Source organism: Cinclus cinclus, chromosome 6, assembly GCF_963662255.1.
Source record: "Cinclus cinclus chromosome 6, bCinCin1.1, whole genome shotgun sequence".
Lineage (NCBI taxonomy): Eukaryota > Metazoa > Chordata > Aves > Passeriformes > Cinclidae > Cinclus > Cinclus cinclus.
The window spans coordinates 25,896,431-25,913,548 of record NC_085051.1 but is presented as its reverse complement, the minus strand read 5'-3'; the positions used below and the strand labels follow the sequence as shown (position 1 = coordinate 25,913,548).

Sequence of the window (17,118 nt, the reverse complement as noted above, 5' to 3'; positions counted from 1 at the left end):
CCTAAGTGTTACCTTTTTTTGGATTTTGTGGAGGACTTGAATTAACTCCTGATAGTATCACTGGAACAGAGACAGCAGAGGAAGTCAGGGTGGTCACCACAGGTGTAGCTGCTGCAGCTGTTGTCAGTACAACTGTAGAAGTGGATGTTGTGGCAACAGCACAAGTAACAGTTGGTGGTGTTACTACAGTTTTTGGGAATGATGTAGTTGCTACTGCTGCGACAATCCCTGCTGTTTTTGTTGTGCTCACAGTAGCACTAGGAGTGGTGGATGGAGTAGTACAGGTGCTGATTCCAGGTGTTGCAGGAGCAGCTGTGACTGCAATTGCAGGAGGAGAGCAAGGAGGTTCACCAGCTTTTGTCGGGCTAGGAGTGGTCACAGTAGATGCTGCTACACTGGTACTTTCCACAGTAACTGGAGAAGTGGTGGTGGCTGCAGTGACCCCAGGACAGACTGTGCACAGAGCTGGAGATGGCACTGAAGGAGCCATGGGTGCAATAACCGTGATGGGTGTGGACTTGACACTGAGAAGCTGTCGCCCTGAGGCAGCCTGGCGTGTGCTCGCTCCAGGAATCTTCTGCTGTAGAGCTCCCGCTTTGTTTATCACAAACTGGGCAAACACACCACCAGGTGAGGGTCGAGCAGCTGCAAATAAAAACTCGCAGGTCAAAATTTTAATAGATTTCCTCTTTGCCTTTCATGAGGTGCTACAACTGTAATTTCAGCATGAATTTGACCCTCCTTTTCCTATGTACCTTGTAATTAAATAAAAACCTTTACGGAAGTCCTGGATATGCCGTACATGTTAGAGAGATTTCTGCCTTATTATTCCATTGCTGTAGCTTTTTTTGCATTTCTTCCCAGATACACGAAATAATCAGGTCTTGAAGGGTTGTTCTTCATTGTGAAACTACAGACAATCCTAATTGTCTAACTGTCAACTAACAGTGCAGGAAAACAAACATCTAAGCAAAATAATGAGCTCCAACTATTTTCTAAACATCAACCTCTTTATGTAATAGTTTGCATCATCTTTTCCTTTTTACTGCTTCTTGATTTTCACACGGCAGGGGGAAAGGAATGGGAAGGATACAGAGTTTCCCCTTCTAATTCCACTGACATTCATGCAACTGCAGACCAGATGGAACAAATTTAACCAATGGAAAATAATCACTGTTATGAAGATCCTTTACCTCATCCCTTGCTCTCCAAGGGACCAGAATACTGCATTTACAACACCCCAGTTACCTACAGATGAGTACAACAGCATAGAGATTATGGAGCAAGACCAACTTAAATGCTGCAGTTATCTATGCGAACAGCATTTTTAACCCAGACTTTGCCAGAACTGGTACTTTTTACACAAATCACATATGCAGCAAAGACTTCACCCATGAATGAAACACAGTCAGCTCTTTCACACTGCATAAACACACAAAACAACAAGTTTTATTACAGGACAAGAAAAACAACACACCCATTTACATGGCAATGAAAATTCAGGCAGAAAGAAACAAAATAATCAATCAGATACTAAAGTTTTTCCAGGACACAGGTAACATCCTTTTCCCTTGCAAAGCTTCTTCAGATCTTTAAATAATGTGTAGAATTATGTGGATGGGTACTAGATTTCTCTTCTTAAACTCATGCAAAATGTAATAGTTAAGGGCAACTTCCTTTCTTGCCACACTGGGGTAACCATTTCAGTACCAACTCAAATACACAAGTAACTCAGGAATCTTCCAATCTATTTTTAGATTTTAAACTCAAAGTGCTGTCTAAATCCAACCCTGTTTAGCTTGTGAGATTCAATGAGATTAGAGGCTGGCGTGGTTATTGGCTGCACACCTGTTGTTCCACTAATCCAGGTTTGGACCGTCTTGTCTTTCACTGCTGCTTCACACATCTTTGGCAGTCACAAGAATTATAAGTGTAATGTCAGCAGAAAATCTAACAGTGAAGGACCACATGTTAGTGATACTTAACTAATTTTAAGTTAATCTGTGTTTGGTGAAAAGCAATGAAAAATGATAGCAACAAAACTCCCAATAAAAATCCCAGTTAATATTTGGAGAGTCCCATCTACTTTCATGTCTTGAAAATATGCCCTAGTATCATTAATAAAACAACTAATAAGTCACCTGTAATCTTACTTTGATGTCAAAACTTTCTGCTTTGAAGAGGTTATTTACTGCAGAGGCATCTTAGGTAGGCAATGCAGCCAAAGGCAGCATGCACTGTTGCACAGAAATCAACATTAATGCTGTACACTCACTCTGTACTTTAGCTTCACACAATTTAAAACACAGTAATAAGTTCCAACCTACCTATCTGTCTCTGTGCTGGGGCATGGGTTTTCAGAGTCGTCACAGTGGGGCATGAAGTAGTGCTGGTGGAAGATGTAGTTTTAGGAGCTGATGCTGTGGGCCCCTGGACTGATGGTGTCCCAGAAGCAGGAGTTTTAGCACTGGGTGCTACCTTGGAGATCACAGTACTGAGGGCTGCGATATCAAGTACTGTGGGCTGCAGCCTGCCTGTGATATAAGCTGCTAGCCGATTGGCAGGATGTAATGCCCCCATCTGTCCCAAAAGCAGTTTGGCCTGAGGATACCTTTTATCATTAACCTGAAAAAAGGGGAAAAGGGAAACTTTGTGAAAAGAACGCTAATTCACCACTTCTGGAGAAGTGTTCCATTTCGTGGGACTTCTAAATGTCCTTTGCAAAAAACCATTGCAATGCCGAATGGGAATTCCTAATTTCCTTACTGTTCAGGAGAACTTCAAACAACTCTTGTTTTATCTTTGTCATACAGATTCTAAATGCTGATCAGACTCTCACATAAAACCAGAGAGTCCAAAGAACATGTGAAATCACTGAAATTAGGTAAGAGTGATGCTAGCACCTATTTTTCCTGTCCCATGCTTATGCTATAGTCCTGAATAAAAATAACTTCCCCAACTAAAAGACAATTTTGAATAAAATTCTCAAACCTAATTAAGACCTTGCATCACAAAAGAAAGAATACTGATGACATATACATTGAGACAAAACTCTAAAGAGCTTGTAAAAGCTGCATCAACGTTTTCCTTATCCACACTTTTGCTTGATACTGTAATTAAGGTATGATGAGTTGCCTAACTTCAAATTCCAAGTTGTAGTAGTAATGGACTGCACAGGAAAAAACCAGAACATATTGCTGAATGTCAGGCTTTATGCCTACTGGACAATGGGAAGTTCTGGTAGTGTTGCATTTTGCTTTGGTAGTGTTTCATTTGTTTCTAAAAGCCAAATGTATTTAAGACACTACTAAATAAACAGTAGTTTTTACTGATCAACTTTTAATGAAGGTAAGAAATCTCCCAGTCTTTTTCTCTCCACTGGCTTCTCTTTCTGAGGGTGTTATATCTGCATGGTGTCATGAAAACATTTTACTCTTATTTTCTAATTAATAGGACTTTTTCCTTGAAGTGGTTTTAACCACAAATAGCTATGATGGAAAAAGATCTTCATCCTAACTCTGTAATTCCTACTACTAATTCTTAACACCATGTCAGCAATATAAAACTACAGGGAAAAGACCTTTTGAATATAGGATTATGATGCCTCTTGATGAAAAACATATATTCTACAAGGAGGATTCAGACTGTTCGTCAAGATTAACAGTAAGCTGTAGCAAAAAGCAATTGAATGTTTACATTTTCATTTTAAAGTTTTGTCCCAGTGTATACTTCCCCAGAAAATATTATTTTTGTGGACTCATACAATCCTTCATTTAGAGGCATTATGTGTCAAATGCACCCTCAGGGGGTTTTACAGAGAATTAAAAACATCTTGAAAGAGATTCTGCACTTGGGTCAACAAGACCCAAATTGCCAAAAAGATAAGTTAAACCATCAGATTTCAGGATTCCAATCAGATTTCCTGTTATTGAGTAAATCTTGAAAGGGACAAGCTTATGGAGATGAATGCCACCAGACACCAAGAATTCTTGTCTGGACAGGCAAAAAACGTATTAAAGAGTGTCCTCCCCTTGAAGTTCTGGGATAGTACTGGATGAAACTGCATCTAATCTCCACAGTAAGGCAGAGGGACCCACCTGAATCAAGCCCGAGGGGCTCGTATTAGCTTTGCATTTGTAGACAACCAGCTTTCCTGCAGGAGAAACCCCTGCATAAAAAGGCAAGCCTTTGCCCCCATGCAGCTTCTCCCGCAGTTTATCCACTGGGTCTGCCTGCATGACCTTTACATTTTCTGAGTTATTGCATGATGCCACTGTGCTATCAGGAGTCTCCAAGACAGGCATCTCAGGCTTCTCGTCCTTGTCCTGGTAGGACGGCACTGAAATTTTCACTCTGGAGGAGCAGACAGAAGGATGGTTCTCATCCTGGGCCTTGTATTCCGAAGCCAATTCAATAATGAAGCTACCCACTTCAAGGCACTGTGGCGCGTTACTGTTGATATGCTGTGATAAGATGGTCAAGATCTTATTGTGATCTTCCTCCAAGTTGCAGTCAGAGATAATCTCGATAAGTTTGGTCGCTTCACCTTGAGTGGTGTGATGAACATAGGAGGTGGAGAAAGAGTCCCCCTCACTACGGGAAGAACACCAGCTTTTCTCTGAGAAAGAATTGAAATAGGTTTCTGGAATACTATGGCATTTTAAGCACCTGGATAGTCAAACAATTTCATTCTGCCCACACCTCCACCCTTAGCTCAGCTCAGCTGCAGGCCAACCACAAGTAAAAGACCTGTTCAAGCATCACTTCCCCTTGCAGAACTTCACAAGCAAGCAAAAACTCACTGCAAAAACTAATGTAATTATTTCTCACGGTTCAATCTGTGCAGCCATACCACATCAGGTTGTATCCCATTGCATCACAAGCTAAACAAAGGTGGGTTGTTTCAATACATGGGTGAAAGTTCTCCAAACACATTAACATGATAGAAAGCATCACTGGTTATTCAAGAGATAGCACTTTTCTCTTTGAGTCAGAAAAGCACCTGTGTCCTACAACGGCACAAGGGGACACGCCACTAGCAGAACTGTCTTTTGCAGAAGATGTGTAAACAGAAGCATGACCTTTTGCTGTTTTTAGAGACAAAATGTCCCTTTTTCCAAAACTGTAAGGATGTTGAGCCCTGTGTCCTGGCCATTTTTATTTCACCTACCAATGCACCAGTGTTTTCAACTAATTGTATTATTTTTCCACTCCCATCCTTAAATGTAGCATGCACTGTTGTACATATTAAACAGTAAAAAACCAGTTCAGAAAGGTAGATATGGCTCAATAGTGGATGACACAATGCCTCTAGTTTATGTCTCATTTACGGCTTGTAACACTATTTGGGCTGCTTCAGACTGAAAGAGAGCATGGATGTCTAGCCTATTTCTTCACGAGCTATAAACTCAAACCCAGTACCTCTAACACAGCAGAACTTCAATCTTTCAACTTGAACTAACAAATTCAACATCAAACAATTCCAAATAAAGCATTCATTGTCCCATCCAGTTCTATGTGAAGAACAGGAGGTTCTCATCCTCCCAGTACTACTTGGCTATTTACTTCTTCAGTAATTACAAAGTGGTAGTAAAGAAAAAAAGTGTGAGGGAAAAAAAGCAAAGCAAAGCCATTCATCTCCATTCCTTTCCAAGTATCCACCATCTGTCTTGAAGACAAGTCTGCGGTGCAGTTTTGTATTTTATTGCCAAACAAGCTACTGGCATCATTTTACACTTAGAGCAGCAGCAAGCACTGGATATTTAGTCTGCTGTACCTCCATGTGCCTACCTCCAGCTGCTAAGGAAACAGGAAACTGTATGCATGTAGTAAGATTTTGATTAACAACTGTGACAACTCCGCCAGCAAACACACTTCTGTTTCATCAGTAGCTCCGTTTTTTTAAGAAATACCACAAATACATGTAACTACCAAGAAGTGAAATTATACTACAGACTCAGCCCTTACCTCTTGATTTATTAGTGTCTTTGTCTACCTCACAGCTTGCCTTCTCAGGAGATGGAAGCTCTGGTTCATGCTCCTGCTGGAGGAAAGAAATGCAAGAAAATATTCACCCTACACATCTCACTTCCACACTAAAAATTACAGCACAACATGAACTAATTTATCCCAAATCATAGAAATATGCTGTGTTTGACAGTGTTACAGGCTTCACCTTAGAAGGGCTCTATTAACAATGAACATTTAAGCCTTACATAATAATTCACTTGTGGCAGACAGGACAATGTGTATCACAGTAACAGTGTAAGTTTACCAGCACTGCAAAGTGATTTAGACTCCACCCTCCACAGCCCTATCACCACCAAATGCAAGTCAAACCCTCATGTCATATAGGAGTTTCTGGGGAAAAAATTGCTTCAACATTTTCAATATTTCATCCTGTTCCATAATACATACTAGTTACAGTGTGACTTCTTACCTTTATACTACAACTCTGTGAATCACATTTGTCTTTTTGCTGCTTTTTCTCCTCTCTCCTGTGTTGATAGGCTCGCACCCTTGCACAAGTCATTAAACTTTCAAAGTACATGTAGACAGGATCCTTGTCCTCCTCTCGAATCTACAAGAAAAAAAAAAAAAAAAAAAGAGACAAAACCCTCTTTTCTCTGCTCTGGATGCACATCGTATTAATGAAACAGCTTTGCTTTCTAAAAACACTTCATCACGAATGCTTCAATAGTAAGGGTGAAAGGAAAAGTCTAGCATTTAAAGCTAGATCTGCCTCTCAGTACCATCACATAGCCACCAGCAGCTCCCTGAAATTCAAACACATTCAGATATTCTTCTAAGTAAAGAAACAAATCTTAAGTGTCATGCAATGTTTAACATTATCTGATATACAGAACTACACTCCACTCTATGGCTGTTTTTCCTCTGCTGCTGTAGTTGCTGCTTTTGTAAGATACTAAGGTGAGGAGAGACACAAAGCCAAATTCTTAGAACACTGGCAGTGAAACCTCAAGAAAGAACAAATAAAGCCATCCAAAACTATGCTGAACACTCTGTGTCTGTACCCCAACATTTTTTGCAAGTAATTAATACTTAGATATATAAGTATGTAGCATTATGTAGCTAATAACTTTTACAAACTTTACAGGACTAAAAATAAATTTGACAAAAATAGCATATATTACTGTATTTTTAAATGAGGCTATCAGTGAACCATAATCACCTTCCACCATCTCTGCATTGCTACAGTAAATTCTCAACAGAAGATGGACATAGTAAATATCTGTATACAACTGATCAGTCAGTCCTAGGCTTTCACCTCAAACTTCTCTAGAATTGCCTAGCACAGAACCTTCTGGCATATCTGATTTAATTTTTAGTACAAGGAAAAACATGCATCTCTTTTTTTCTCTTACCACTGGATTGGGTCTAGGAGTGTACACTCTGCCTGGTTTTGTTCCACTGGAAGATCTGTTCTTACTAGGAAGCAAGACCTCTGGGTTGGGCAGTACCATAGATCTAACTGGTTCAATAACAGACGGTGTTGGGACATAAATTGGCTCTGGATCTACTTCACCTTCCACTTTCACCCACAATGGACAATTCCTAACAGGTTGTTCTGGCTCTGAGTCACAGATAGCTGAAAAAAACAGGAAAAAAAATACTTACAAATAAAACCCCATCTAACACAGCAGTAACAGATTTTTTGTTTGAGTATGAGGTCTAGCCATGCAGCAATCACTAGTCCAAACTGCCAGAAAATACTACTGGTTGTTTTTCTTGCTTCAAATTCTAGTCAAAAGTGACTGCGATTTGTCTACGAGGAAGAAGAAATGAAAATAAAAAATGTTTCTACACTAATCCTCATTTCTCATTTTTATCGTGATAGAACATCTGCAAAACCACTGAAAATTAGTGACCTCCACTGATGCTGCATAATGAAAAATCACAAAACACCAAAAAAATCCCAGACCTGTATACTGCAGCTATATGGAAGAATGCATTTATTCCAGCAGAATACCACAGAATACTCTGCTTCAGCTATTGCTAGAAGTATTGTTAGGAAGAAACTGAAAATGTAAATTCATGGTCAGTTTCTACCAATTTGGTTTTCTGAGCATACCTTAGGCCAGATCTGAAATTACCATAAATAACTGTACTTTCAAGTCCCAGAACTCTACAGCTATATACAGCAACAGAAAACGCAGCTCTAGATACTGACTTGTTTACAGCAAAAGATAACAGCACTGTAACAGTGAACATTACCAACAATGACAGCAGTAATTATCCCATATCCATAGTCTTTAAAGACACTTGGAGAGTTGAACGAGAGTTTAAACTACCAAGAAGAAACTCCAGCTATTTGTTTCAATAAATAACTACACAGTGCCCAAAATGCTGATCACGTAAGTAAGAATTAAAAAAAAAAAAAAAAAAAAAAAAAGGTAATTTCCTGTAAGTAAGCAGGATGCAGGATTTGGAAATGGCATCACTACTACATCCTAATAAAAAATGCCCACCAAGTTTGGTGGTTTGCTGTAAGTAATCTCCACCAATACTCACTGTATTCCACCCTTTTTCTCTTCCGCCTATCCTTCTGCTTCATCTCTTCTTCTTCCCCATCACCCTCTTCCTCCACATCTTCATCCTCCTGCTGTTGTCCTTGTGTTCCGAACAGTACAAGATTTCCACGCACAGCCTTTTTCATCATTTTCTTATGTTTTGATCCTCCCTTCACCAGCAAGACCCTCCTCTTGAGGCAGGTACACCCAAACATGCAGTCTGGCCTGCGGCAGTGGGTAGGCTGACGTTTCTCCTGTGCCAGACTGGCACATATGCAACCCAGCCGGCAGAAATCATTGTTGCAAGGAGGTGCTCGTCGTCTTATTATCTTGTGGATAGGTTTGCTTTTAAGAGATGCCTAAAAAAAGGTTTTAAAGAGGAATAAACTTCAGATTTTAGTAAGAATAATATTATAGTAAAATTAAATCAAGCATATGCAAAATTGCTATTCAAAGTTCATTTAGAAAACACCTTGACATACAATGTTTACGTGCAAAAACTTGTCCTCTATACCACAAAAACCCAAAAAACCCCAGTGGAACAGAGTTTGGATTTGAAGTCCTTTGAGAGGCAATTGGAGACAGCAAACCCATCCTGGTAATAAGTTGGATGTGAAAAAAGCAAAAGTTATCATGTGACAACCAGGTAACATGACCAGGATTTTCTTGCAGTTAGCTCAACTGAAAATATAAAAATGAAAATAACAAGGAAATGCAGTTACTGAGTAACAATTGTATTAGCCCAAATATTAATGGTGAGAATTTAAAACAATTTGGATTATTAATGATTTGTATCGATACGCTATTATCACAATTGTTTTTTTCTCATGCTGCTAAGTCAGCAGTCCTCAAGTTCCACTGCAAAGACTACATCACAAAAGAATTTTATGCTTTATCATGATCCTTAGCAGCTTCAGTTCTATTTTCTGCATCTCTATGCAACATCCATAAGTGGGCAGATTAAAAAAACAGTAGAGAAAAGAAAGAAACTCTTACAGATGTACCTGAGCTGTAAGCAGGGTTGCCAAAGAGATGTCTGCTCGCTCTTCTGTAATATAGGTCCGTGGTTTCCCATCCCAGAGAGCACAGTCTTCCAAGTCCATTAACTTCACTTGAGATTTAGACAAACCTGGTGGACGAGGTGCTTGGTGATGCTGTGGTGCTTGACGCAAACTGATCTGTTTTGGAAACGTGTTTTCATCCGCAGTTGGCAGCACAAAACCATCTGCTTGGTTACTCAAACTGCTAGCAGACTTAGCAGCCTTTTCCCCTGACACTGATGAGTTCTGTTTCTGCTGTGCAGGAAAAGGTGAAGGCAAAATAGGTTTGTAAGATGATTTTACTCTACTGTTTGTAGAAGTTTGTCTGGTTTGAGTCTTTGTTTTCCTAGAGGTAGATGATGGAGGAGCAGGCTTCATAATGTAAGATGTTGATGGAATTACAGTGGACTGCTTCTTTAAAACACTATCGAGTGTTCGAACATAGCTAGTGCTCTTAGTGGGAAGCTGATACACCACAGGAGAAGTAGGAGTGTTAGAAGAGAATCCCATACTTGTTTCCATTAATTTCCCTTCATTTTCCAGGTACTCATCCAGCTTGTCACTACAGAACGCTGAGCGATTCTTCAATGAACCTTCCGAACTGCCACCTAAATAAATGAAGAGTACTTTAACTCCTGGAGTTAAATCTTACAACAATCAAACATGGTAGGATAGGCAAATACATCTCTAAAAAATGCACTCTTCTACAAGAACTGTATCTAATATAGGCACACCATATATAATCCATTCTGAAATACAACCAGCAGCTTGCACAACTGTTTTTGTGGAGATCTCACAAGTGTATTTGCGGTAGGTTGGCTTTGGCTGGATTCCAAATGCCCTCCAAACCACTCTATCGCTCACCTTCTCAGCAGAATGGGGGGTTGAAAGTAAGATGCAAAAAGCCTCGCGAGTCAATATAAAGGAAGTTTAATAAAGTAAAAGTAAAGGCTGTGTGTGGAAGCAAAAGGAAATGAAGGATTTATTCTCTATGTCCCAACAGCAGGTGATTTACAACCATTTCTCAGGAAGCAGGGCTTCAGAACAAGGAGTAGCTATTACAGAATACAAACATCGTAAGTAAAAAATTTCCCTCCCTACTTCTCCATCCTCTTAAGCTTTTATTGCTGAGCAGACATGCAGTATGGAATACCCCTTTGGTCAGTTTGGGTCAGCTGTTCTATGTCCCCTGTCAAGACCACGTCCACCCACTGGCTACTGCTGAAGGGGGAATGCTGAGAGGCAGTCTTGGTGCCTTGTGAGAGCTGCTCAGCAGTAGCCCAAACACTGGTGTGCTACCAACACCTTTCCAGCTGCCAGTGCACAGCACAGCACTATGACAGCTGCTGTGGAGAAAATTAATTCCAGCTCAGCCAGACCCCACACAGCATTCATTCAGAGAAACACTACAGGCCTTCTGTGCTTCTATTCTTACTTTATTTGTCCCAAACATCTGGCCTACCTAGTGTAGCACAATTTATCTGGAATATTCCAATACAACACAGTATAGAAGTGCAGAAGGGACAACATGGATAGTTAATCTAATGTAAAATCTAACTGACTCAGACAAATTTTCAACAATCCATTTGAGGTATGGCAAAGTAATCAAATATGTGAGGAATATGTGCCCTAACTGGAGTTAAAAATATAAATGAAAATTACTCAGGTTCATTAGGGTCCCTGAGGCAACAACAGATTTCTGGAATTACCATACTTCCCTAAGAACTCAAAAACAAAACCAAAACTATTATAAGCTTTGATCTTCACTTGAGCATTCTGTGTAGAACAGAATATGTATTTTTACTTGATTCAATGTTTCTCTCTTCTTTCTCTCTCTTTTAATCTCCATTCTGACATGGAACCAGTACTAAAAAATTCTTTTATCATAACAGTCTTAATATAAAAAAATACATCTCCCATTAAGACAAACACAGATTGTAAGGTCTATGGAAGGTTAAGAAAATGGCCACATATTGGAAATATGTATGTTGATCTCTCCCTTTTTACTTTTTTTTACCTTCATTTCTAGAAGCACCATGAAGCTTCCCTCGCCAGCCCTTGATTTTTGTGAAATCATTTGTCTTTCCTGTCCTGGAAACAAAAGGAAATCCAGTATCTGGAAAAGAAGAAAGCTAGCCTCAATTTATGAACCAAGTTTAATTGTATCAGTGTCTTAAAAAATTCTGCTTACTCCTTATCAGGGATAGGTGAACAGCAGCAAAATCAAAAGGTTTGAAGCAACTGATTTTTCTTTTTCTTTTTTTTTTTTAATTAACAGAATACTTAACAAGAAGACCAAACTTCCTGTAGAGTTCTGCTCTATGGCCGAGCATCTGCTATCCCACACAAGAAGTGTTTCCTTTATTTTCTGTTTTAATCTCCTCAGCAATGAGCAAAAGCAGTTGGTTCCAAAAGTCTAATGGGCAAGTAAACTAATTAGTAAGCTAAAATACAAGAGGCAGGTTTTAAGTTCATACTACAGCCTGACTAGGAAAGAAGAGTAATTTGTTTCTCTCCCCTCAGTTGGGCCAATGACTTTTGTAACATCTGCAGAAACTTCTTTTGCTGTTCTGTCAAATTCAGGTGAGTATCTATTAGGGGCATGGCCAGTGAACAACCACACAAGGCAAGCAGTTACATCTCTGTCAAGTTATGCATCAACTGTGAGAGCTAAGATAGAATGTAAAAATACTAACAGGGATCTGTTGGCTGTTTAACATATTCTTAGGCTAGAAATAATTGCAATGGACACTAAGCTGACTGAGGTCTTCTGAACTGAATCTTCCTCTCCTGCAGTGCAAACAAATCTGAAATTCAACGTCTGTCTCTACCAGCTCCTAAAAGCAGTAGATTAAGAAAGACATAAGTAAACAGAATATTACAGTGGGAAAAACAGATAAACAGTTAAACAAAAGACAGATAAGCATATAAGATAAATTACACTTTGTCCATCCAGTTCACTATTAAAAACAGTACCTACCAACAGTATGAGAATCATAGTTACAGTTTGAGAAATGCACTTGTTTGGATACTAAGCAAGTTTAAAAAAGAACAATCAGTCACAACTTGTGGAATAAATAATTATTGTGAAGTTATAGGGTAGCCCCTGTGTGGCAACTCAAGGTCTTCTGGAAAATTCTGATACTCAGCTCTACAAAAGACAACTTTTTTTTTTTTTTTTTTTTTTTGGTAAGTGAGCAACAGCAGAAAAATTCAGATCGCTTAAGCTTTATTTGAGCAATTTGAGAGGTCAATATAAAGTAGACAGATACTATTACTGGACCACAACCATCACAAAACGGGAACCCTCAGAATAATCCAACCACAGTTAGGACTCCTTCCCTAGAAGCCAAAAAATGATGATCTAAGGTTCTCCTTTTGTGTCATTTTAGTATCATTTTAATCTCTTTAGATACCAAGATTAACTAAATAGCCTTTCTCTCCTTCTCATTGATAATAAAAAGGTGACACTTGAGAAAACAGCAAATTCATGTTCTACCCACCTGGAGAATTTGGGTTGGTACCTGGATAATTCCACAGAGAGTAATTGGAGTAGGAAAGAGGAAGTTGCACACCCAAATATTTCAAGTCAATGCTCATTGTTGGGTCCACAGAATTCAACTTCAGTCCCACTAGAAGAAATAAGTAACAGCAAATGTCTCAATGCAGCAAGATGTTAGGAAAAAGAAAATCAAGATATTCACTAAAAGATTCAGTTTCTATGGGCTTTGCTGGCATTCCCCCACCATTTTAAGAGACTTAAAAAAAATCATTAGTGCCATAACAGTTGCTTACACAGGATTTATAGTAGGTATAAATTAAAGAGCATTTTACACAATGGGAATTTGAGAACAAAACTGAATTACTTTTCATAGGTTTTTTTTGACTGCTACTGAAGTTTTCACAGAAATTTATTAACCACTGTGCCACTGTTGGAATAAATCTCGTAATAAAACCTTTAGTCTGTTTTTCTGAATAAGTCAGCACCATTTACATCTTTGAAGCTACAGTTACTCTCTGAACCCAACACAGCTGACTGACATTTCATATCCCTAAGTTATCAAGCCTGCCAGCAGCACTTATGCATCTTTTTTTGTATTGAGCTAAACTTGTGCAAGAACATTTATCACAAATACATCAAGCTTCAACCAGCACAAGAGACTACAGGCCACATTTTAGCTCTGAAGAATGGATGTGTGTTTGTTCGACTGTCATGATATAAATATCAGTTTAGATAGCGATTTTAACAACAATCTGTGTCATTAAAGGCACTGAAGCATTTGTGGTGACATCAATATGTTCCTTCATTAACAACCCCCAGTATTCAAATTGAAATATTTACTCGGTAACAAAAGCTATTTTTGTCAATGGCAGAACAAATACAGACACAGAAGAGCTGAGAAAAGTAAAAGCTAGGAAAATTGATATTGTACCTTTTCAGAAAATATTGTTACAATGAATTCAAGAAATCACTGTCAATCAAATTCAGCACACAGCTGGGAGCTGAGAACGTCTATTTTGATTTTTAGCTATAGAAACTTACAAATGTTGTTCCTGTTGCCCACAAGTTTCAAATTAATACATTAAAGGTATGCATCTTGAAACTGAGAATGTAGGACTTGACATGGCTCAAGAAACAAAGTCTCTTATTTGCACATACAGTAGAAACCTTGTGCTTGCCATATACATTTATGTTCCCAAGTGGAAACACAGTGACCAGATAACTACCAGTCTGGAAACAACCAACAGGAAACAAATATCAGGCATGGTTATTTAAACAGATACTGTAATCACAGACAGTCTAGTGATGTAATTTTCATATCTACATAGGGAAAAGGACAAGTAAGGCAGTCTGGTGTTTTGTCTATAAAGACATGCCAACTGAAAAATGTCAAGGTGCCATCCATATCTTTTTTTCTATTCAAATAAAATGGAAAGAGTAGAGAGGTTATTTTTCTTTATACTCCTTTCTGTCACCTGCAAAAAACAAGCCTACCTTTGTTTCACACTCAAACAAAATTAGGAACATCACATATGCACAAAATCTATTTTTTCAGTTTAGGATCATGAAGCAAAAAACACCCAAGACAAAACCTAAGAGGATGAGCCTAAGAATTGCAACATGGAATAACCACAGGCAGCCAGAGGAGAACAAAAGTTAAAAATTAAGTATTATGACAATAAAGACATCCCATATACAACAGGTGAACTATTACTTAGCACACTTAAGTTGGATTCCCTTCTTTCTGAAGCATTTTCCTGCAATTCTAGTGCCTCTAAAATCTAGACAGTCTCCATCACCCTGTTATTAAATTCACAGATCAAGAGCAATTCCAGGGCTCAACTACAGCTGCAACATTTCATCAGTGAATCTCAAAGAGAATCTTGAACTTCTCAACTACACTGTTGAGAATCAAAACCAGAGTTAATATCAAAACTGCTATGTCTGTTCCTTCCAGCACCTCAAGTCTGCAAAGCAAGAGACCTGTAATTATTTAGAAGATTAAGGTAATCTGGAGAAAGTCTGGTTCCTTGTTCACATGCAGCACCTTAAGTCTAACAACAATAATATTCATATTGTAATTTATTTCATAGCCCAATCAGACTGTAGTGATGCTCTTGCTGCAAATAGTTTTCCTGTATCTTCTTTTCCCTCTAAAAATTAGAAGCTATGGTTCATTTCCATCATTCCTGAATTGCAATTTCAGTATTAACAGGCTCAGCAGACTACCATCCAACATTGGAAATAATGGTCATTACCACTCAAGAAAATCAAAATTCTTTGGATGTCTTTTGCTTAACCAAATGCTTGACATTTCTTGTCCATTTTGTAGTATCTGTGAACTGCTCAAAACCCTTCAGAAGGCATCTCACACTTCATCTGGAGAAAAAATATGTGGGTTGCATGTGTCCTCAGCTGCAGGATCATCTCATGAGTAAAACAGACCTCACAAGTGCTGTAGTTGCCAATGTATCACACACTGTAATTTTATGATACTTTTTTTTGGGTAAAGCTAACACCTGTGATGTCCACAATAAACTCCTAAAACAGCTTAACATTGCTAGTTCTCACCATACACCATGCATAAACCATTCAAGATAATCCAATGTCCTTCACCACAGAAGCTCAGTGATGGCCCAGAACAGCTCATATCAGAATCAAGATCAGTATTTGGAGACTCGGTCCCTACAGTATTACAGTTATATGTTTGAAACATTCAGGGCCAGAACCTCAGGAGTATGAAGTACAATGTTTCCATGTGTATCAATACTTTCATCACCTGCTCTGATGCCTGCCTTAATGTCATTGGTCCTAGGACTACTATTGCTGATGTCTTTCAACATCATCCAAAGAGAGAGCAAACATTAAATTCCACTCTGTGGTGGAACTTTCCTTCATCTACCTCAGGATAACATTGTATATACATAGAAGATCACAAACCAAAAGTACCTTGCTTGGGCCTTTTACATGGCTAGTGAAGTGGATGATAGGGACTCAAACTAATAAGGACTCAAATCAGAGTAAGTGTAGCCTTGGTTAAGTGTTGCTGGATCTCTAGCTCTTCCACTCACCAGGAAATGCCTACTTTTATGAAGGAGTAAAACTATCTGCTTTCAACCAGGTTTAGGTCATGACAAAACAGGCACTATCGGAAGGCTCAGCAACTTCTGCAAGAGGCACATAACATGCAGACTCCTGCTCTCCTATTGGAGATTAAGGAGTCACCTTGTGCAACCTCCACATTTTCTAGTTTGTAACAAGAATGTGTGCAGATGAAAAGCCAGGTCGCAGCTGTATTGGGCATATACAGTATTGGCACCAGCAGGAAATTATCATCTGAGTATGACTAAGTGTAATGATAAACCAGGTGCATCAGTATGTGCACTACCACTTACCTTCCTGAAGGCTAGGATGTATTACTTGTTTATGCCTCAAGGTTTTCAGCTCTTCCATCAACTCCTTTTCCAGTACTTGTATTCTTGCTTGACAATCTACTCAAGATATAAGAGAAAGTGTAAGAAATATTTGTCTCACAAAAAAACCTGACTTTATTAATTTTTCAGTGTGTCTTTACAAATTCCCTTATTGCAGGGAAGAGCCACTCACAAAGAAAAAAAAAAAAAGCAAACTGTACCTGGATCACTTGTAGTCAACAAGGGAGTCTGAAGATTCTGTGACTCTTCTCCACTAGCTCTATCAACAGTGTTAATGTCAAGAGCTTCCTACATAGATAAAGAGTCTTGAGTAAGTTACCTTAAAACACTTAGATGCAAAGTAGGCCACATCAAATATCAACAAATTATTCAAAACATGAGACTGTTTCATAAACAAGCATGCATTCTTTCATACAGAACTCCAGGTCCAGCTACTTTTTCCTAAGCTGCAAGAAGTAAGACCATGTTATGAATAACACAGGGTCAAAAGAAGAACGGATTTGGAAAGAGGCCACAAAACTCCAAACTCAATTTAAAAGAAAACATAACTTCATAACTTGTAACCACGAAAGTTTTAAAAGGGTTTTGAATTTTAAATTTTACTCCACAAC

The 17,118-nt window shown here is 38.7% G+C and overlaps 1 protein-coding gene across 3 annotated transcripts in view; it reads right to left on the bottom strand.

Annotated features, from left to right (window-relative positions):
• MGA (MAX dimerization protein MGA) overlaps positions 1-17,118 on the bottom strand; it is a 57,674-nt gene that overhangs the window by 22,671 nt on the left and 17,885 nt on the right. The window contains exons 4-15 of one of the 3 annotated variants that reach the window (XM_062495679.1): positions 16,708-16,795; positions 16,469-16,564; positions 13,075-13,203; positions 11,589-11,687; positions 9,536-10,179; positions 8,533-8,890; positions 7,386-7,609; positions 6,440-6,580; positions 5,968-6,043; positions 4,098-4,618; positions 2,328-2,625; positions 13-645 (exon numbers count right to left, since the gene is read on the bottom strand). In XM_062495679.1, coding sequence (XP_062351663.1) covers positions 13-645; positions 2,328-2,625; positions 4,098-4,618; positions 5,968-6,043; positions 6,440-6,580; positions 7,386-7,609; positions 8,533-8,890; positions 9,536-10,179; positions 11,589-11,687; positions 13,075-13,203; positions 16,469-16,564; positions 16,708-16,795 — 3,307 coding nt within the window. The other 2 variants (XM_062495681.1, XM_062495682.1) reach the window with 2 other exon arrangements.